Source organism: Crinia signifera, chromosome 3 (assembly GCF_055691185.1).
Source record: "Crinia signifera chromosome 3, ASM5569118v1, whole genome shotgun sequence".
In the NCBI taxonomy this organism is placed as follows: domain Eukaryota; kingdom Metazoa; phylum Chordata; class Amphibia; order Anura; family Myobatrachidae; genus Crinia; species Crinia signifera.
In genome coordinates, this window is record NC_139219.1 from 102,770,062 (window position 1) to 102,793,521 (window position 23,460).

The following is a 23,460-nucleotide window of genomic DNA, read 5'->3' on the forward strand; positions in this document are numbered from 1 at the left end:
CTAGTGTACTTGACCACTAGGGGGCGCGATCGCCTGTACTAGGTTCAGCCATAGAGCTCTATGGCTGAACATAGCAGGGACGTGCGGTGACGTTTGTGGTTGGTGAGGCACTGGCTTGGTGGAGCCAGCGCCGACAGGCTCTGTGGGGAGCTCTGGGTCCAGGTTGCTTCTGCGCTGACAGGCAGGTGCGGTAGCTGCCCCCTGCATAAGCAGCAGTGGCCATAAAGAACAGCTCCTGCCTGTCAGCGCTGAAAGAAGCAACCTGTACCCAGCCGCCATGGCGCCTGCCCACATACATTTTTCAATAAAAAAAAAAAATGCGGCCAAATGTAATACCTTATTAAGGGGCAGACTTGTCTGTGTATGTGTTGTGACAGTGTTGTGTATCTGTGTATTTGTGTAAAGTGACAGAGGTGTGTACTGTTTCTGTATGATTGTGTAAAATAAGTGTGATTTTAAATTAAGTATATTGGCCCAATACTCTTTAAAAAATCCTGAGGCTAGTACGTTGGGCAAATATACTTCATTTAAAAACACTTATTTTACACAAACACACAGAAACAGTACACACCTCCACCTCTGTCACTTTACACAAACACACACCTCTGTCACTTTACACAAATAAAAAGATACACACCTCTGTCACAACACAAACACACACAAACACTTGTGCCACTTAAAAAAAACCAGCCCCCAGACACACATTACCACAAATATTCGCAGCATCAGCACCTTGACACAGCAGGGATCAGGGGCGTAACTAGACCTTTCTGGGCCCCATAGCAAAATCTAGAAAGGGCCCCCCTCCCCCCCCCCCCCCCCTGCTATTGTCACTACAATGCAAAAGAGAGGGAGGGGTATGAGCGGGAGTTAGTGTCAGAGAGGGAGGGAGAAAGAAAGAGGGGCACAAGAGAGTGTTAAGGTGCGTACACACAGGGGCGATTTTGTGCAAAATCGCAGGTAATATGGTCGCTGAGCGACCATATTGCCCGCAATGGGAGTGTGCACCGGCGATATATCGCCGGGTGCGCGCTCCCGTTTTTGCCCCTGTGGTGATCGCTGGTCGCAGGAACATGCTCCTGCGACCAGCTGATTACCACTGCCGGGCTCCCCCCGGCAGTTTCTTTTTCATCAGCGACCATCTCTGGTCGCTGATGTAAAGTAGAAACTGAGCAATATATCTCCCCCGTGTGTACACAGCATTAGGGAGAGAAAGAGGAAAATACAGATTGAAAGTGAGGTTGTCAAGCGGATATAGTGTGTACCAGGGAGATAGAGGTAGACAATCAGTGTCAGAGGGTGCAGATGATGGGGTGGCAACTCACTGCTTATGGCCACCATTCACCCCCTACTGAAGTCTTCCTCTCTAACCCTAAGTCCTGTGGGTTTTTTTTCACCCACTGCTGACTGCAGCCCTTTCTCTTGAATTGAGGTGCAGTGCCAGGACAGACACACACTGCGCTATAAAATGTACAAACACCCAGTGTCAGACACACAGCATGCACCAGGGGCGGGCTGGGCCGGGGGGCAGAGTGCCACATGCCCCCCGGGCCGGTATCTGCTGGCTGGGGCTGGGCCGGCTGTGTGCAATGTATCTCACCGCCGCCGCCTCCGGGTCCAGCCGCAGACAGCGTTCTGTAAGCCGACGGCCCCTCCAAAAATGGCCGCCGACTTGGAGGAGACAGACACTAGAGGTACTGCCATACCTCTAGTGTCTGTCAGTGCAGCCAGCGCTACCCGGAAGTGCGGATTCGGGTAGCGCTGCTGCGCTGTTTAAGGAACCCCTAGCCACAGAAGTGGAACTTCTGGGCAACGTTTCTGTTGTTGTTTTTTTTTTTACTATTGTACATCTCAGCGGCGCCCACCCCATCCAGCTCCCCCAGCCCAGTTACAGCTGTCACAGCCGCTGTCGCAATGCGGGCTGTGGCGGACTTCTGACCTGCCTGTGAATGTACAGCCTGCGCTTTGCCTGCGCAGGCTGGTGAACAGAGCCAGCTGCCAGCCGCCCGCCGCAGATAACCTCCTCCTTCCCGGCTCCCACAATGTGGCTACCAGAAGGGACCACGGCCATCAAAGTTAAAGGAGGTAATGTAGTATATGAAGAAAGGGGGCAAGGAGGGTGTGTACAGGAATGTTAGGGACTGTCAGTGGCTATCAGATGGTCATATGGGATGGGGAGGTTATGGCATGTGTATGTTGGGGACAGTCAGTGGAATGTGTCTGTGGCCAGGATAGAGGGTTATTATGGGGTGTATATTGGGGGACAGGAACTGAAGTGCAGGATGTGTTGGGGGTAGTGGTATATAGAGTGTTTGTAGGAGATAGGGGGAGTAGGGTTTGTTGGGGGTAGAGGGATATGGGGTGCATGAGGGAAGACGTGGACAGGGGGAGTAGTGTAAGGGTATAGGGGTATGGTGATAGCTGATAGGAGGTGTATTTGGGCATTATTATGTTTAATGGGTGCTGGCTTTATGTGAAATGGACATTACAGTGTGTGGCATTATGTGTAATGGGCATTACGGTGTTGGCATTATGTATAATGGGCATTACGGTGTGTGGCATTATGTGTATTGGGCATTACGGTGTGTGGAATTATGTTTATTGGGCATTATGTTGTTGGCATTATGTGTAATTGTCATTACGGTGTTGGCTTTATGTGTAATGGGCATTACGGTGTGTGGCAATATGTGTAATGGGCATTACGGTGTGTGGCATGTGTAATGGGCATTACAGTGTTGGCATGGTGTAGTGGGCATTACAGTATGGCATGTGTAGTGGGCATTACGGTATGGCATGTGTAGTGGGCATTACGGTATGGCATGTGTAATGGGCATTACGGTGTGGCATTATGTTTGATGGGCATTACGGTGTTGGCTTTATGTGTGATGGGCATTATGGTGTGTGGCATTATGTGTAATGGGCATTACGGTGTTGGCTTTATGTGTAATGAGCATTACAGTGATGGCTTTATGTGTAATGGGCATTACGGTGTGTGTGGCATTATGTGTAATGAGCATTACAGTGTAAATGTTTGCAACGCGCCTTCGGCACACACTGTCCCCGTTTCTGGTGTATGTGTGTGGGGAAATGATTGGTTAATCCTTGCTGCATACTAGAGGGGTGTAGGGAGAGGGTAGGGTGGTGAAACGTTGGCGATGGTGGTGGGCCACTTGCTTGTGTTGCCCCCCAGGCTGAAAGTTGCCAGCCAGCCCCTGGCATGCACCCACTGTTAGGCACACACACACACACACTGTTACACATATAAATGACTGTCACACACAGAATGCATCCACTGTCACATACACACACATCGCACACTGCGGGTCCAGGTGTCGGACATCTACTGCCAGGGCCGGACTGGCCATCTGGCACTTCTGGCAAATGCCAGAAGGGCTGATGGCCTTGTGGGCCGATTTTGTGAGGACACAGTAGTGCCGCTGGTGCAGCTTTACCGGATGTTGACATTACTTTTCAACGGACGCTGCCTGGCACAGGCTCCACTCGTAGCTATCTTCATTTCCGCCCGGCCAGGCAGCCCGACACACCCCCCCATGTGACTGCCGCATCCCACACTGGTCACTGGCAGTCTGTCCCGCCCCTCTGCCAGCCGCCGCGGCACGTGCTGGGAGAAGGAGAAGGCGGGACAGCAGTCAGTCGGGCACCATCGCAGCGCCGCAGCGGCATGATTGATTTGGTCTCCGTGATGGAGACTCCCTCTGACAGCCCAGGAGAGGACCCACTGCCTGCACAGTTTGTAATTCGACCCGGGGAGATCCATCATCACCCGTCCGGTCCTGCGGTGAAACTAGTGAGTGCACTACTCCTGCACTGAGTGCAGTCAGTGGGGAGTCTGGGGACAGTCAGTCAGTGGGTGGTGTGTAACGGAGCCAGTACAGGAACACGGAACATATGATATGCTACATGTTCCTGTACTGGCTCCATTACACACCAGTGCAGCTCAGTGTGTGTTCTGCTAGAAAGTAAAATCACACTGGCTCCCCTTCCAGCCTATGCAAGCGGGGCCTAGCGCTACTCTCACTGTGCCAATGTATATTTTCCTTACTATATTAACTGCCTGTGCATTATTAGCAGAATTTATAGGGGAAATGGTGATAACTTTTGTTTATTTGCTAAAAAAAACTCCCGAGGAATAACATTTGGTCTGTCTGGCTGTGTCTGTCATGCTGTCCAATCAGTTTCTGCATGCACCAAAGGAGCCAGTAACCCGGTACACATATACATTCCACACATATTCTATTAATGAATACATTTGCTATATAGTGTAACTATGGGTAATTATGTAAATGCATCTGAGGCATTAATTTGGATACGGCCAGCTCTGATGCCAAGCCTCCTTTACATGAGACCACGCCCCTTTTTGCCGCGCAATGGTCCTGCCTACTTCTGGTGGGCCTGTGTGCTCAAAATGCCAGGGCCGATTTTTGGTCCCAGTCCGGCCCTGTCTACTGCTACACCCCATTCCCAGTCTAACCAGCTGCAGCTGTCAAGCGCCGGGCGGAGGGGGTCTCCGAGTGCGGCTCCTGCGTGCAGCTTCTTGTTACACTCCCGTTGGCTGACAGCGGTAGAGACATCACTACAGCAGCGGGAGGAAGGGTGAGTAGCGTGGCCGGGTCCCAGTGCTGCTGCTGTGCTTGAACGTGAAGAGCGGGCGGAAGTGTCAATATGCCCAGCCACATTTCTAGCGCGGCTTCCGTCTGAGACCGGGTCAGAGGTCTCTGTCTTTGCAGTGCACAGGAGCCCGTCTCTGGGACCCCGTGCTGCGGCAATTAAAAAATGTGTTTAAAAAAAAAAACGAACAGTCACTTCACCAATAGCAGTGCCACGGTGACGGTCAGGGACGTGCTTTCTGCCTATATGAAAGCACGCCCTTGTCACTGTGACAGCACCAATGTGCCCAATCACTTCTGCCTCAGTGACAGGGGTGTTCTCTCATATAGGCAGAAAGCACATCCCTGTCACTGAGGCACTGCCACAGGTGCCGTATCTACAGCTTTTTTTAATGGGCTTTTACAGCCAGGAGCTCAGCCCTGCCCACTGCCCGCCCCTGTATCTGCTGCTTTAATATAGACAGCGGGAGGCATCGCTCTTGATGCCTCCTTAGCTAATTAAAAAAAGAAAGAGTAAAAATGATTATAATAATACAAAGTATATACTTATGACACATAATATGTGTCATAAGTATTTTCTTTGACTTGTATTATTATATTAATCATTAATGACAGGGGAGGCTCTGCCTCCCCTGCCTCCCCTGACTGCACGTCCCTGGAACATAGTGATTTTCAGCACTTCCTATTACATCCTGCCTCAGGCAGGATGTAATAGGAATGCTGACATGGCCAGCACAGGGGTCTACATTAGACCCCTGGCTGCCATGGCAACCGATCGGCACCCTCCGATCTCGCCGCGGGGGGCCCCGATCGGCGCCGGAGGGGGGCGCCCCCCCTCCGATCAGCTATTAAAGCACTGCGGGCGCTTTGCCCGCGGTGCTTAAAGGGTTAAACGGCCACGATCGGCGAACTCGCCGCTCGTGGCCGTGAGAGCAGGTACCTGGCTGTAATATACAGCCATTACCTGCTCTCTTTCAAGCCAGCTCACTCCGTGAGCTGGCTTGATTCCCCCGCAACCGTCATATGACGTACATGTATGTCATATGTCGGGAAGGGGTTAAAGATAACCGGTATTTCAAAACGTTTAAAAAGCAGAGTCTTACACGTTTCAGAGCCATTTTTTAAGCAGTGAGAATGGCTCTGAAACGCTATTTAGTAAAAACAACAGATTACAGACCTGTGATAGGCTGTCCCCCTTGAAACTTGTTCAGGGGATTAAACGGGTTGACTGATGTGAATGGTAGTTAAACAATATTTAAAACAGTAATCAACTGCAATGTGAAGGCTCAGATTAATTTTCAATACCGTTTTTTTTAAACGTTTTGGCAGTGTGAATTCGGTATTAGATTAAATTTTAATACAATTCAATTTCATTCACCTAGGTCTTCTTTCATTTCCTCTTTTACTAATCATCATTTATTCATTCTTTTTTATAGTTTTTTTATTCATTTTGTATCAGTCCTAGTTGAAATGTCTCTCTGGCTGGATGTGTTCCCTCTGTACTCTCCAGTCGAGATGCTTGGTACCAATGGTCCCTTTGGACTACGCATCCCGGCGGGACTGTGGAGGGTGCATGTACTGATCTGAAGAGACATTATTATATATACATATAACTAAATGAATATGTAGAAATTAGTTTATATTACCCTTTTCCAAATGGTCAAAAACTTCCCTCTGTCCTATAATAATATTATTATTTAGTATAACTTAATATACACTGTTTCATATTTTCTTTCCATTTAAGTTTAATTTCGGGATTAATAATAAAAACTCAAATGATAAATATAAACATATAGAGTCAGGCTAATATTTTTGAATGAGCTCTCTGCATGTCCATTGGTTTCTTGAAACTGTTTATCAGATGTAATGGTGAAACTGACATATGATATGGTCTCTCTCTATACAACAAAATAAAATGTTGTTACTAGTGTTATCTTTTTTAACCACAAGATGGCACTGATGACTACTATTGCGATTATTCTAAAATTGTAAATTTTGATGATTATTGTATAATCTAATATACTGTTGTTATTATTATTGTTGTAAGTAAACTGATTTATTATGATCTGATAAGATCGTGTCAAGTAGAGGCTTTGCTAAAGAGGCTTAAATCAAAGTTATATATTCGCTATATAAATAGGCGATACAGCATTTATGAATGTGGTGCACATACTGACTTTAGACCATTAAGAAGCATCTGTGAAAGAGAGGCCAGGAATACAGGTTTTTGGAAGAGAGGTGTGAAATGCAAAATAAACCACTCATGCCTATGTGACCGGAGGGTTGCTTCATGTCACGTGCTGCTACTGACCAATGGTGAGCGAAACTGAAAGAGAGGCATGAAGTTCAAACGCCTCTGAGAACGAGGTGTGAGAGGCGGACGTGAATACCCCTGCAAAATTGAAGTTACCCGGCCTATTTAAAGCCAACCATTGTCAGTTTGGTTTCTATACTCTCTGAGGAAGCCATTGACTAAGGCGGAGAAACATGTCAGTGAATTCTGGCACCAGTGTCTTCATCTCTAACCACCCATGGTGACCATTACAAGAGTCTTGATCAGGCAGATTGGAGTGCTAACCAAGATGGGACCTGCCAACTACTAAATCGCCATCCAGATGGCCACCTGTGAACACTTTATTTCATCTGGCACAAGTCAGCAGCTACTACATTGATCATAACAGTATTGATAATTATATCCCGGCGGTCAGGATCCCGGCGTTCAGAATCCCGACCGCCGAAATCCCGACACATTCTCCCTCCGTGGGTGTCCACGACACCCATGGAGGGAGAATAAATTAGTGTGCCGAGCGTATCAAGGCACTGGGCCCGCTGCATGGCGAGCGCAGCGAGCCCGCAAGGGGGGGGGGGGGGGGGGGGCGATCCACGTCCCCCCCTTGTCAGCATTTCGGCTGTCGGGATTCCGGCGTCTGGATTCTAAACGCTGGGATTCAGTACTGAATCCTGCTATATTGTAGCACTTTGTGTACAGTTTCAGAGGGTACATTTACTAAGCTGTATGTTTACCCAAGTTGGGCAAAACAGGGTTTTATCCAAAAGGGGTTTAGCCAAAATTTCCCTTTAGTGTATCCCCTCCACAATGGCATTTAAGTACAAAACTTTAAACATACTTACTCACTGGGGGAAATTTACTAAGATGAAAGTTCTATTTCAAATGGGACGTTGCTATGGCCCAACTAATCAGGTACTGTCTATTAACTTCTAGAAGGTTCTATCTAAATAAGAAGCAGATTATGATTGGCTGCCCATAGCAACATCCCATGCAAGGTTGGGTATATAAGGAGCGGCAATTGAAAGTCGAGAGTGTATATCTTCATCTTTCTTAACATTTCTTACAATTTTTTTGTGGAAAATAAATATCTATGTTGCTGTTAAATAGAACATCTAAAACTGAGAATGTTTTTGGGAAAGTAAGGTTTTGTTGATATTTTTGTACTTGTCTTACTTAATGTAAGCTATATATGTTTTTCTAGTAGAGTAACAGCTATGCATTGTGATGAATTGAGCCTGTACAACCTGGCCTATCACTTGGGCAGCTAATCAACCATCAAGAACACTTAAATCAAGGGTACTTATGTAGTATCTGGGCTGCCGATTTTTTGATTGTATGCCTTAAGTTAAGGCATACAATCAGATGCGATGCGATGCGATATCGCATCGCATCGCATCGCATCCGATATCGGATGCGATGACCCGATTTTTCCATAGGAATCAATGTTAAAATGATTCCTATGGAAAAATGGGTCCTTTTCATACCCCTACTATCCAAGTGGGCATGGAGTTGGATATAAACCTGTGGCGAGCGTAGCGAGCCACCGAGCCCGAAGCGTGGCGAGCGAAGCGAGCCCCGCGAGGGGCCGGTATTCGTCCCCTCGCGGGGCTCGCTTCGCTCGCCACGCTTCGGGCTCGGTGGCTCGCTACGCTCGCCACAGGTTTATATCCAACTCCATGCCCACTTGGATAGTAGGGGTATGAAAAGGACCCATTTTTCCCATTGAATTCCATGTTAAAATGGACTCAGTCCATTTTAACATTGATTCCTATGGAAAAATCGGGTCATCGCATCGCATCGCATCGCATCGAATCGCATGGTCGCATGCGATGCGATGCGATCTCCCGATCCGACCCGATTTAGAAATCGGCAGCCCAGATACTACATAAGTACCAAATCAAGAGAGCACAGGTGCTGCTGATTACACAAGCTTGTTGCTTCTACTGCTCTAATAACTTGTCTGGATCATCTACATTACTCTCATGTGGAGAGGTGCTGTGTCTGCCACACTCCTCTCCTATTAGCTTCAATCACCCCGGTGAAGCTACTTCATTTTCAGGTATCTCACCCATCTATATTTTTGTCATCTGCCTGGATACACAGCCCTCTACCACTTTCCAGAGGTCGCCTACCTTGCTTTCTTCCTCCTCCCCTAACTTCACCATAGACCTACAAACCTCCTGAAGAGCGCATTGGCTTTGAGGAGCTATTTCCCCAGATTCTGCACCTGAAACTTAAATGGCTGTAAGACCAAAAACCAACAGGTCACAGCATCCACCTCTTTGCTTGTACGCATCCACTGTAAGGGTATATGGTCTGTGATCAACAAAAACTCACATCCTAACAAATGATATCTTATGGACTCAGTCGCCTCTGCCCACAATGTACCACAAATACTTGGCTTCCACCATGCCAATGGCACATTTCTCACGGGTTGCGCTAAACCCGTCTGCCCATAGAGACTTTAAAAGGCCTCAACCTTAGGTAGGTGTGATTCCCAGTCAGAGCTGGAGATAACAATGTTGTCTAAAAATGGCAGCACTTTGTACAGAAATAGAGAAGGCTGTTTTTGCCCTAGCAGCTTCTGTCACAGGAATTTTACAATTACTTTTTTTTTTAGATAAGAATGGTAAGGTACTGACTCTTGACTAAATTTTCTACCAACTCATCAACCCGGGGCATAGGGTATGAATCAAAGCAAGAGATTTGATTTAATTTACGGAAGTCATTACAGAACCTTAAAGCACCTGAGGGCTTAGGTAAAACAATGGGATTATTCCACTCACTGGTTGACTCCTCTATAACCCTTAGGCATAGCATCTCTTCCGCATCTTACTTTACCACTGCCCGTTTTGCCTCGGGTATGCAATATGGTCTTTGTTTAATGACCACCCCGGGTGGAATCACCACATAATGTTGGATGATCTATATCTTTAATGGAATGGCAGAAAACATGTATTGGTACCGTTTCACCAAGTTCACCACTTCCTCTTTCTGTCTAGGACTAAGCATGACTTCTATGGGTACCTGGCATTCTAGAACCTTTTTAACTACCAAAACTTGCCTTGATAAAGCCTGTTTTTAGACAGGAGAAACACGTGTCGGACTCTGTGGAGTCCTGACTAATGCTGTACTTTAATTGAAATGTCAGATTTTGTTGAAATGTACATGTGATTGACGCGAGGGGGCGTGGCTTATGGACTTAGCAAAAACAGCAGATAGAGGTACAAGCCTCATAATACAAATAAGCATCTGTCTGGTAGGAGGGACAGAGGGACACAGAAATGATAGGGAGGGGTACCAGTGGAGCCTTAAATTCTGTCTGGGGGACCGTCTTTTGGCACACTGGGCATTCCTGACAATACCTCTTGACTGAGACATAAATGCATGGCCAAAAAAGCCTTAACTGCATATGTTGGAGAGTCTTCTCCTCCCCTAAATGGACTCCCCACAAATGTGTATGTGCAGTTTCCAACACCAACCGCGCAAGCTTTTGGGGAACTAATAGCTGATACACTCTTTTCCCCTGTAAATTAGTAACATGATACAGCAAATCATTCTTTAGCACTAAATATGGCACACTATCTGATGGTAAGGCAGCAATCACCATACCATTTACAACTTTAACAGTCTCAAAGGCATGTACTAGATTGCTGTCATCACGTTGGTCTTGCCCAAAGTCCTGTAATGAAATCCTTTCACCAGCAGGGTTCCATTGGACCTCATACTCAGTCTCCTGGGGTGGTTCAGTATCTTTGGTAGCTCTCTCAGATGCCAAGCATTGGTATTCTCTGGTCTCTGGCCCGAGTGGCCTTGGTGGCTGACTGTCTGGTAGAGTCATGCCAGGTAACCAGCTCCTGCAGCAGCGGGAAATCACTGCCCAGGATTATTGTGTAGGGTGGTCTGGAGGTCACCGCAGCTACCATCTTAAATGGTTGGCCCTGTATAGCCAGGGGTAAGTACACCCATGGACACTCCTCATCGTCGCCATGGATACACAACATCCTTATAGGAGGCAGGACCTTTTCAGCTCCTGGAGGAACAACGTTGGCAGCAACAATGGTGAGCTCACTACCAGTATCCAACAGTGCCCAGATTTCCCAGTCTTCCAACTGCACAAACACCCAAAACAGGGTGGATTCCACTTGGGACACACCCCACAGCAGCCATGCTAAACATCAGCCATGCTGCTTTGCCCGCAGTACAATCTATAGGCTCTCCCTGTTTTAGACAGTCCTGCCGCACATGACCAGGCTAGCCACATTCAAAGCACACCATTGGAGGCAGAGCCATTGATTCAACCACTAGGACCTGAGTTCTGTTACTGGCATGTATCCTGATCTGGCTTTATTCAATTTTTCCAGAGTCAGCTCAATCACCACTGCCAGCTCCTCAAAATGTATGGGGGTCAGCCTGAAGGGCCCACTGCTGCACTGAGCGGTCTATCACCTGCATAGCCTGGTTCAATGCAACTATCTTTACAATTTGCTTTACAGAATTTTTATCAGGCTGCAACCAGGCCCTTGTCAGTCGGGCTAGTTTGGCCAGCTAAATTCTGGGAGGCTCAGACCCCTCCAGCCACCAGTCATGGAATTCCTGGGCTTTGCTGGGCCCCGTCACTTCAATCCTGTTAAGTACAGCGAGGTGGCCCTAAGGAATCTAATCTGCGAAGCATGGGCTGGCTAGCGGTGCGCAGGCAGATGATTGCAGTCTTTGTTATTTTTCTTATCTATGCATTTTGATTATCTGTTTGAACAGTGACATGCCGCAGTAGCCCCTGCAAGGGTGCTTGCTCACTACCAGCAGTGTCTGACCACCTGGAGGCGACTCCATTGGATCAGTACATTGATACACCCAGGTGGCATACCTTTATCATTGCTGGCCTTAAACTGTGCAGCAATTTATGTTAAGGTCCACACTACCATTAGAAAGTGTGACTCCACGCAGGGCACTGTGTTCATACACACAGGTGAACCTGCATCTTTGCCATACGCCACTGCATACGTGGTCACTTCATTAAAGGGATCCTCCTAGGAGTTAATAGTGAAATTATCACTACATGCACTAGAAATTATTTCAGTGTGTGTCGATCCCTTCCAATGTTAAAATTACCTCTAATGTGTGTTGACCCTACCATATGCACCTGTGAGCCTGCGACATTTAGAGCATAGTACAAAGAGGTTTATTAAACCCGCTCTCACACCTTATAAACTGGCCTGTCAGATTATACACTTTTCTGTACAGACCAGATGTACACTGTTCAAATCTGATTGGCAATTGATTTATGATTACCTTAATGCAACATCTGCCTGCCACCATAGTTTTATTTGTGTGAACCCCACCCATGTTTGTTGTTATATGTATTTTTATCTCGCAGTTCTTAAATTAAATTAATAAAGGTTACATTTTATTTCCTTTTTGGTGCACCGACATAGGACATCTCTTCTCTTTTTCTCAAACCTAACAAATAAATATACATGATTTTTTTGTGTTTTAGATTTACTTTTATTGGATTTGCCGGGATACTCATTCTTTTGAATGGTTTGCTGACCTGCTGAACTCCTTAGAAGAACAAATGTCAGAGAAGGGAAAAACAGATTTCCTTAGCTACCATCTTTTCCTCACTGGCTGGGATGATAATCAGGTAACACACAAATTTGTGTCATAACATTCAAATATATTAATATGATTGTTTCTCCACTCACTAACACACTTTAAGAGCTACAGTCTGATTTATATAAAAAAATCCATTAGTCCTGAGTGGGGGAGTCCTGCAAAATGAATGGATTAACAATGATAAGGGAGCCTTCCAGGGATCTGAGTCTAGAGGAAACAGGTATTCATAACAGGTTCAGCTTGGTCTTGACTGTTCCAAAGAGAAACTCAGAGAGAAACTGGAAAAGAAGCAATAATTCATGTAAGAATAGAGCAAAATTAGTTCAAGTAAAATAAGAACAGTAATACAACGGGCAGCATGAACTACAGTTATCTGTTCAAGGAACGCTAGATTAAAGTGATGATACAAAAGACACATAAATCCTTAATGGATTGCATGCACATCCAAATACAGAGACGATTAGAACAATAGAAAGGGAGAAAATAGGTAAAAAGAGGGTTTAAAAGAGAAACAAAGACTACAAAATAGTTTATTCCTCAGTCTTGGGAATCTTTCAAAGCCAGGTCTGATACAGTATTTTCTTCAGATGTAATATTAACTGAAGCATATATTTAAAATGAGGAGTTTAAGCTGAACAGTTGTCTGTTAGTGCTGTTTGCTGGGGTATGGATCATTTGGTCTACAGCAAGTTGGTAGACAAGCATTAGGTCGACACCACTAGGGCGACATGGCTTAAAGTCGACATGTATAAAGGTCGACAGGGTCATTAGGTCGACAGGGTCATTAGGTCGACAGGTTCATTAGGTCCACATGGATAAGGTCGATAGTGAAAAAGTCGAAATGTTTTTTTTTTACCCAAATGTCGACAGTCAAAATGAACACTAAAACGTACCACCGCCAACGCATGGCTCGTTATGCTCGCCATGCTTCGGACACACTATTTTATTCTCCCACCAAGCCCTAGTGGATGGTAGGGCATGAAATACTGCCTGTTGGCACATGTCGGCTCAAAAAACTGTAAAAAAAACCTCATTTCGACCTTTTGACTGTCCACCTTCCCCATGTCGACCTAATGACCCTGTCGACCTAATGACCCTGTCTACCTCACCCATGTCGACCTAATGAACCCGTGACCGATCCCATGTCACCCTAAAGTCATGTCAACCTTACTGCATGTCGACCTAATGTCGTATCGACCTAAACTCATGTCGACCTATCTGCATGTTGACCTAGTGGTGTCGACCTTATGCTTGTCCACCTACTTGGTAGTGACCCAATGACCATATCCCATTTGCTGAAGCCTTCAAAAATATGATATGGAACTATACACTTAAAAAATGGAGTTCCAAAATGTAGTAGGATGAGATGAGGGATCATAATGCTGCGAGTTACACTGCTCTGGGGTCTTCTTTTTGAAGATATGTTTTCCTCATGGGTCCTTAGTGCATGAAGGACCCCACTATGTCCTTTGAACAACACAGGAGGTAAAAGTTAACAATCAGTTTTAGGCATGGACAGGGCCGCCACTAGTCATGTTGGGGCCCGGGACTTACCTTCAGCATGGGCCTTCAGCAAACCCCCCCCACGCGCCGTCACCCACCCCGCGGGCATATAATGGGCATTAAGGTATGTGGTATCATGTGTAAATGGTACTACAGTGTGTTGCGTCATGTGTAATGGGCATAACGGTGTGTTGCGTCATGTGTAGTGGGCATTCCGTTGTGTAGTATAATGTGTAATGGGCATTACGGTGTGTTGCGTCAATTGTAATGGGCATTATGGTGTTTGGCTTCATGTGTAATGGGCATTACAGCGTGTGGCATCATGTGCATTGGGTATTATGGTATGTGGCATTCATGGGCACACCCCTATTGTGATGAAGCCACTCCACTAGTTTTGTGTGAGCATGCCCACTTTTGGCAATAAAAGTTCTGGGAGGGGCCCCTGGAGGAAGCGGGCGGGTGGGAATCCTATGGGCTCTCTCAACCGCAAATTGGGGGGTGAAGGATTCCCTACCATACATCTCGATAAGCCAGGCCTTCAGGAATGATTCTGGTGTCTGGCCCTCCTCCCTCTCTGGCAGGCCAACAAATCGGACGTTATTTCTCCTCAAACGCCCCTCCATGTCCATAAGCTTATTCTGTATACCTGTGACCTGTTGCGTCAGGGTAGCAACTGTGGCCTTCAGAGGATCAACTGTATCTTCCATTGTAGAGACCCGCGTTTCCACCTCTCCTACACGTTCCCTGATGCGCTGCACGTCCTGCCTGAGCAGGGACAGGTCGCACTGCACCTTCTCAATTTTATCTGATAAGCGTTTCTCGGTGCCAGTGATAGCGTCCAGGATTTGTTGAAGGGATGGGGGTGCAGGAGAGGTATCGTCAGGGGGGGCGTCAAGGTTAGCCGGGCCCTCAGGGTTTGGTACAGCATCCACCTGTGATGTTGATGGGCCCTGCGCCTCCTGTCCCCTTGCATATTTAGCCAGCTTTGCTGCAGAGGCGTTGTGATGATTCTGTTTCACCATGTCTAGGCAGTGTGGGTCGGCTTCCCCCACTCCCCCAGCCGGGATACAATCAGAACAGCAGAGTATGAATAGAAGTTATAAGGTCGTGTGTAACAGAGGCTCCCTGCAGCAGTCACTGTCCTGTGGACATATAGCAGATCAGGTAGAGTAAGTGAGCCGTCTGCACCCACTGATGACTGCCTCTCATATAATTAAGGGGCCTGTCGTTTTAAAGATGGCCGCCGGGACACTGGGCTGTTTCTCAGACGCTGCCCGCTATAGCACCAGCCAGCTACCGTCAGAGGACCCCCGCCGACAGCTAAACAGCGCTGTGCGGGTGACTGGCAGCGTGCACCTCTGTGCAGGGAAGCGGCAGTGGGGGCGCGCACAAGCGGAGGTCCGCGAGGCGGCGCGGGAGCTAGGCCGCAGTCCTCACCTCGGTCCGGCAGGACGAACTGGCGGTCGGCGCCACCGGAGACAGTCAGGACGGCTGCGGCAGGTACAGCGGAGGTACAGAGGCGGCGGGGTATGGGGGAACTCAGCGTCACCCGGGCACAGGATGGGAATCAGGATTGCTGACCGGGGAGCTCCGGCTCAGCACGTCTTACCCGCTTGCCGCCGTAGCCACGCCCCCCATAGGAGCATGCCCACTTGTACATGGCCACGCCCCCTTTTCTAGAGCGTGTGCGCTGAACAACATTCTTAGCCTTTCCATACCACCACTTCAAGATTTCCACTTTGACCACTGCCTCAAACCATATTTGATCCTTATATCTTTGTAAGGATATCAATATGCCTATCCCAATTAAATTGCTCTACTGTATTTGCCTCTACCACCTCTGATGGGAGGCTATTCCACTTATCCACTACCCTTTCTGTAAAGTAATCTTTCCTCAAGTTTTCCCTGTATCTATCTCCCTCTAGTTTCAGTGCATGTCCTCGTGTTCTGTTGCTCCTCTTTCTGTGAAGAATGTCTCCCTCCTTAGAAGGGGATTTGGATTAGAGTACAGCATGGGAGTGTTGGGACTAGGTTGCAAGGAAGGAGGGTTGCTGGTCGGGTGTGTCAGAGGGACTTTTCTGACCTGTCAGCATTCCCTTTGTGGAGATCAGTATCTGATTAGGGCATGAAGGGCCCACCAGGAAAATCAGACTGATACGTGCTTCAGTGTAAAAGAAAAAGAAAAAAAGAAAAAAAATAGCATGGGGTCCCCCCCCACAACCATAACCAGCACCAGGCCTGGTTTTAAAAAATCTGAAAAACATTGAAATAGGGGTTTCCTGATTTTTTTTAAACTCTTCTATCTATATAGGTAAGTATGGATGAATGGGCTCCGTGTGAAATAAAGTTTTATTTTTCATGTGTCAGTGTGCTTTTATTTAACTATTGGTTTTGCTGTGGAACTAAGAGTCCCAGCAAGCCCATTAATGGGCCGCATGCTGGGACTTGTTGTTGCTGCCAGCGTGTGCCCATCCCAGCTATAATAGCTCGTCCTGAACCAGGCGGACCCAAGAGCTTACACTTCACCTGCAGCACCGGCCAGTGCCATGCGCAGTGGGACTGTGCCACCCAGGCACCCAGGGCCGGATTTGTGCCTTGGCCCAAATGACTGTGGGCTACCTAAATACCCCTGATGAGCCCTCGATCCCACCTCCTCACATCTCACCTAATATGCGGACCCAACCTTATTTAGTAAAGGATCCAACAACCGAACCATGGTATTAAGGGTAATCCTACTTACAAGTAAATTCCATGATTTCAAATCATGGAATTTACTTGTAAGTAGGATTACCCTTAATACTATGATTCGGTTGTTGGATCCTTTACTAAATAAGGTTGGGTCCGCATATTAGGTGAGATGTGAGGAGGTGGGATCGAGGGCTCATCAGGGGTATTTAGGTAGCCCACAGTCTTTTGGTGGTTATGCACTTTAGAAGGAGATAGTGGGGGCCTTGAGAAAGGTCCAGTGGTGGACTGAAATGTTGGCCCGTGGCCCACTGTCATGCACATTGCACTTTAAGGTATCTATGATAAAAATGGATTAAAACGGATTCAATATCCGAAACTAAAAGTCCAGTGAGTGTCCTCTTGGATTTTTGTACACTATATATATATATATATATATATATATATATATATATCTAGGCAGAAATGAGAAGAAAGGTGCGCTCCATAGTGCATTAATAGGGGTTTAATTTGGATAAAACACAATATGCCAGGTACACATCAAAGTAGCCTCGTACCCAATGAATAAACGCTGTGGACTGGGTACCACAAGGTATGACAAATAAGCCAAAGGCAAAGCTGCTCACGTCACAGGAACGATGTCTGCCCGAACACCCTCAGATGGTCCGCCAGGCTGGTTTGCCGTGCAGGTCAGCGGGGAGGCCGGGGACGAAGGGAGCCTGAAGGCGAGAGCAAGCCAGCAGTGAGATCAAACACCGGTGGGAGACGTAGGCCACGGCTGACGCGTTTTGTCACTAGGACTTCGTCAGAGGGCGTGGTCTCTACGTCTAAGCCCGAAGTCCTAGTGACGAAACGCGTCAGGGCGTTGTTGGCGCTGGCGGGGGATGGCGGCTGGCGACGCCAGCGCCATCCCCTGCCAGGATGAGAGCTGCTCCATCTGTACCTGGGATATTGTGTTTTATCCAAATTAAACCCCTTTTAATGCACTATGGAGCGCACCTTTCTTCTCATTTCTGCCTAGATTTTTTCCCTCTGTGAATCCCAGAGGTTCCCCCATTGAAGAAAGGTTGCTGCTGGGACTCATTACACAGACTCTGGTGCTAATTGCCTCTGTGTTAATCACAGGGTTTTCCAGCTGGGTGATCCAGCAAGTATATGTGGTGCTTGGTTTCACTACTTGTACACACATATATATATATATATATATATATATATATACAAATATACATACACATATACATATATATATATATACACATATACGTATTGTAAGACAGTGGCAGGGAAAGTCATAGACGGCAGGTACCTTTCCCCTAGAATCCTGTCTTATGGCATATAGACTGCAGGCTGTTTCAATCTGTGTGGTAAGCTCCGGCTTACAAAGCGTGTTCTGTCCTGGGCTGGTAATCAGGAGAGCACCTGATTCTTTAAAAAGGAGTCAGCCCTCTCCATAGAGCTCTCTCTCTCTCCCTGGGTGTTGGAGGCAGTAAGCTGCTGCTAGAGAGAGACAAGGCTGTAAGTACTGCATTACTTGATCTATATCTGCTGTGTGTGTCCAGTGTCACATAGTGTGGCCCTGGTATAGAGAGGGACGTTTATTCTGTTTAGTTAGAGCTCAGACGAGCAGGTTTTATTTTCTGTTTTGCCTGAAGTGTAAAGGCTGTTTTTTTTAGTTTCTTGCTCTGAGTGCTGCAATAAACTCAGGCAAGCCCTGTTTTGGACCCAAGCCGTGATGTCACTGTCTAAGTCTGTGCCAAATCCTCTCCTGTGCCTACCCGTTTGATGCTAAAACCCCACATATGGTGGAGAATGCGAGCAAGCATCTCACTTAAAGAGACATACATCGAACTATAGGACTTTTGCTACAGCAAGCTGGAAGTTGTTGCTAAAGGCAACCAGCCACAAGTGAGTGTCTGGAGTGCACTGATACTTGTATGTCCTGGCTGAAGGCTGCTGTAACACTGCAACAGGAGACTGTTAAAATGGAGGACCTTTTAAAACACTTGGTGCAGGCAAATGAGCTGCAGCGGCAGGCCAACGCACATCAGCAAAAGGTGCATGAGGAGGCCATGCGTGCCCAGGCTGAAACCAATGTTTTGCTGCTTGAATCCAACAGACAAGCCTTAAAGGAACAGCAGCAAACTAATCTGCAATTACAAGAGCAAATACAGAATGTGGCTAAGAGTGTGGCGCAGAGTGTGCAAACACCCCAACCCTTGCTTCCAACCACACGGGCTGCAGTACAGAAGTCTCTGCAAAAGATGACTCTCACGGATGATGTAGAGGCCTATCTTGCAGTGTTTGAACGTGTAGCAGAGCGTGAACAGTTACCCGTGGATCAATGGGCAGGTGTGGTAGCGCCTTTTCTAACTGGAGAACCACAAAAGGCGTATTTTGATCTGAGTGAGCAGGATGCTAAGGTCTACGCGAAACTCAAGGGAGAGATCCTTGCTCGCTTAGGCGTAAACATGAGTGTGCGTGCCCGGAAGGTGCATAACTGGACTTTTTCTGAACAGTTACCTGCGCGGTCCCAAATGTATGACCTGGTCCACCTGGTAAGGAAGTGGCTACAGCCAGAGGAGTCTACACCAGTGCAGATCGTGGAGAGAGTCGTGCTGGACAAGTATCTTTGTTCCTTACCTCCAAAGGTTCAGCGCTGGGTCGGTCAGGGCGACCCTAATGATGCCGAGGGGCTTGTCAACTTGGTTGAGAGGTACAGAGCTACTGAAAATCTAATCCAAGAAGTGCCTCCTGGACATTCCACCCTCAAGAACAGCAAAGCAGCCGGATCATCTGTTAAGACTGTTCCGTTTACTAGAGGGGTGAATAATGTTGTAAAGGGAGGTGGCCTAGATGGGGAACAAACAGTGGAGAGGCGTTCCCAAGGGACAGTAGGGTCCAAACCTGGGTCGCAAAAAGACTGGGGCCGCATACAGTGTTGGCGTTGTCATGGACCTGGGCATATTGCTGCCAATTGCCCCCTTACTTCTGAGCCAATGGAGTGTGATACAGCCAGGCGAAGCTCTTTATATGCACGTTCTGTTTTCTCTGCTGAGACTGTGTCAGAAACTGGACAGCAAATATGTCATGTAAAGGTGGATGGTTATCCCGGGAGTGCTCTACTGGACTCTGGGAGTTTAGTTACTCTCATCCATGCCAGCTTGGTAGACCCTGGGACACTCACAGGACGTTACATAGGGGTCTTGTGCATACATGGGGACACCAAGGAGTATCCCACAGCTTTAGTCCAGCTAAAGAGTACTTGTGGAACTGTGTCCCATGAAGTGGGCGTGGTAGAGACCCTGATGCATAGTGTGATCCTGGGAAGAGACTTCCCATTGTTCTGGGACTTGTGGAAACAGAATGTACACTGCACTAGAAATGCTGTTAATAATGAGAATGTGTGCCCTGTGATAAGTCCTGAGCCTTTTGATCAGGATACTGAGGTTCAAACGGTAGGGGTGACCACTATTGAATCTGACCGTTTTCCCCTAGCTGTTCTTGCAGGTGAAGCTGAGGAGCAGGAAGAAGCGTGTGACATGCCTGAGCTAGAGATGTCACGTGATAATTTTGGGACTGCTCAACTTAGAGATCCCACCTTATTAAGAGCTAGGGAAAATCCTAAAGTCATAAATGGTGAGCCCCAATACCCCAATGCTGACAAAGAGTTCCCATATATGGCCATTAACCAGGATCTACTGTATCGGGTAGATAAAATCCGTGGGGAGATAGTTGAGCAGCTGGCGGTGCCCCGGCCATACCGTAGAATGGTCTTAGACCTTGCTCACAAACACGCGATGGGAGGACACTTAGGTACTGAAAAGACCACACAACGCGTGTTGCAACGGTTTTACTGGCCCGGGGTTCACCGCGCAGTAGAAGACTACTGCAAGTCCTGCCCTGACTGTCAGCTGACGGCTCCCATGACACATTTTAGAAGTCCCCTGGTTCCGTTACCTATTATTGAAGTGCCCTTTGACAGGATTGCAATGGACCTGGTCGGCCCTTTGGTAAAATCCTCAAGGGGATTTCAGTATATTGTCGTGGTGTTGGATTACGCCACTCGTTACCCTGAGGCTATTCCTTTGCGGAATACCTCTTCAAAGTCCATAGCAAAAGAGCTCTTCAACATGTTTACCCGTACCGGCATACCCAAAGAGATCCTTACCGATCAAGGAACCCCCTTCATGTCTAAAGTCACGAAAGAGTTGTGTAAACTATTGAAAATTAAGCATCTACGTACATCGGTGTATCACCCACAAACTGACGGTCTTGTTGAAAGGTTTAATAAAACATTAAAGGGGATGTTGAAGAGGGTAGTGAGCAAAGATGGGAAGGACTGGGACTGTCTTCTGCCTTATTTGATGTTTGCGGTCCGTGAGGTGCCCCAATCATCCACAGGTTTTTCCCCTTTTGAGCTAGTATATGGCAGACATCCTCGTGGACTGCTTGATATAGCAAAGGAAACTTGGGAACAGGAGACTACACCCTACAAGAGTGTCATTGAGCATATTTCTCTTATGCAAGACAGAATTGCTGCGGTCATGCCTATAGTCAGGGAACACTTAGAGCAGTCCCAAGAAGCACAACTTCAAGTGTATAACAGGTCAGCCAGGGTAAGAAGCTTTAACCCAGGTGACCGCGTGTTGGTATTAGTGCCCACCGTAGAAAGCAAATTTCTTGCTAAGTGGCAAGGGCCTTATGAGATCATCGAAAAAGTGGGAAGTGTAAATTATAAAGTGTATCAACCAGGTAAACGGAAGCCAGAACAGTTGTACCATGTGAACTTAATTAAACCCTGGAAAGACAGAGAGACTCTGACAGCTGTAAGTGACCCCTCTAGTGATAGCCCAGAGGTGCGGGTGTCAGAGACCCTGTCCAAATCCCAGAAGCAGGAAACTAAAGAGTTAGTACAAAGGAATTATGATGTGTTCTCAGAACTTCCAGGGCGCACCACAGCCATAAAACATGACATTGTCACCGAACCTGGAGTTCGGGTACGCTTAAAACCCTATAGAGTACCAGAAGCGCGTAGACAGGCCATATCTGGGGAGGTCCAGAAAATGTTAGACCTCGGGGTTATCGAGGAGTCTAAAAGTGAGTGGTAAAGCCCGATTGTGTTAATTCCAAAACCAGATGGCTCATTGCGCTTCTGTAATGACTTCCGGAAGCTGAACGAGGTATCAAAATTTGATGCCTACCCAATGCCAAGAGTTGATGAGTTAATTGAAAGACTTGGTCATGCTAGATATTTCTCTACCCTCGACTTAACTAAAGGTTACTGGCAAGTACCTCTTACCAATAGTGCCAAAGAGAAAACCGCGTTTGTCACCCTCGATGGTCTGTTTCAATATCTCTGTTTGCCTTTTGGGTTGCATGGGGCTCCAGCCACTTTTCAAAGGTTGATGGACATTGTTCTTAAACCCCATCATCAGTATGCCTCGGCATATCTAGACGACATCATAATTTTTAGTGATGACTGGAAGAGTCATTTACCCAAAGTCCAGGCGGTGTTGAATTCCCTCAGAGAGGCGGGGTTGACAGCGAACCCAAAAAAGTGTACTTTAGGCCTCGAGGAGGCACGTTACCTGGGGTATGTTATCGGGAGAGGTATAATAAAGCCACAAATAAATAAAGTGGAGGCTATCCAAGACTGGCCTCGTCCTTCGACAAAAAAAACAAGTCAGGGCTTTTTTGGGAATTCTGGGGTATTACCGTAGATTCATTCCCCAGTTTGCAACCATGGCAGCGCCCCTAACCGATCTTACCAAAGGAGGTAAGGCAGTTATGGTCAGCTGGAACCCAGAGGCTGAAAGGGCATTCCAAGAATTAAAAGTGGCCCTTTGTAATCAACCAGTCCTGATCACTCCAGATTTTAAAAAAGAGTTTGTCGTACAGACTGATGCTTCTGATGTGGGACTAGGTGCTGTCCTCTCCCAAGAAGTTGGTGGAGAGGAACACCCGGTAACATATTTGAGCAGGAAGCTCACACCTGCGGAGAGAAACTACAGTATAGTTGAGCGGGAGTGCTTAGCAATCAAGTGGGCCCTTGAATCCCTAAAGTACTATCTCTTAGGACGCTCCTTTAGATTAATCACTGACCACTCCCCACTTACATGGATGTACCAAGCCAAAGAGAGAAATGCAAGGGTCACGAGATGGTTTCTCAATTTGCAAAATTTCAAATTTACAGTGGAACACAGAGCAGGAAGGCTTCAGGGTAATGCCGATGCCCTATCCCGAACATACTGCCAGTTGGCAGACAGTGTCCGACCCCATAGGTTCGAACAGAGGGGGAGGGTATGTAAGACAGTGGCAGGGAAAGTCATAGACGGCAGGTACCTTTCCCCTAGAATCCTGTCTTATGGCATATAGACTGCAGGCTGTTTCAATCTGTGTGGTAAGCTCCGGCTTACAAAGGGTGTTCTGTCCTGGGCTGGTAATCAGGAGAGCACCTGATTCTTTAAAAAGGAGTCAGCCCTCTCCATAGAGCTCTCTCTCTCTCCCTGGGTGTTGGAGGCAGTAAGCTGCTGCTAGAGAGAGACAAGGCTGTAAGTACTGCATTACTTGATCTATATTTGCTGTGTGTGTCCAGTGTCACATAGTGTGGCCCTGGTATAGAGAGGGACGTTTATTCTGTTTAGTTAGAGCTCAGACGAGCAGGTTTTATTTTCTGTTTTGCCTGAAGTGTAAAGGCTGTTTTTTTTAGTTTCTTGCTCTGAGTGCTGCAATAAACTC

General features: G+C 47.2%; 1 protein-coding gene across 1 annotated transcript in view; it reads left to right on the plus strand.

The window, feature by feature from the left end:
- Nucleotides 1-23,460, plus strand: part of NOX3 (NADPH oxidase 3) — a 188,362-nt gene that overhangs the window by 154,148 nt on the left and 10,754 nt on the right. The window contains exon 11 of the mRNA XM_083176320.1: nucleotides 12,416-12,562. Within this exon, the coding sequence (XP_083032446.1) occupies nucleotides 12,416-12,562 (147 nt within the window). The remainder of the gene's footprint in view (nucleotides 1-12,415; nucleotides 12,563-23,460) is intronic.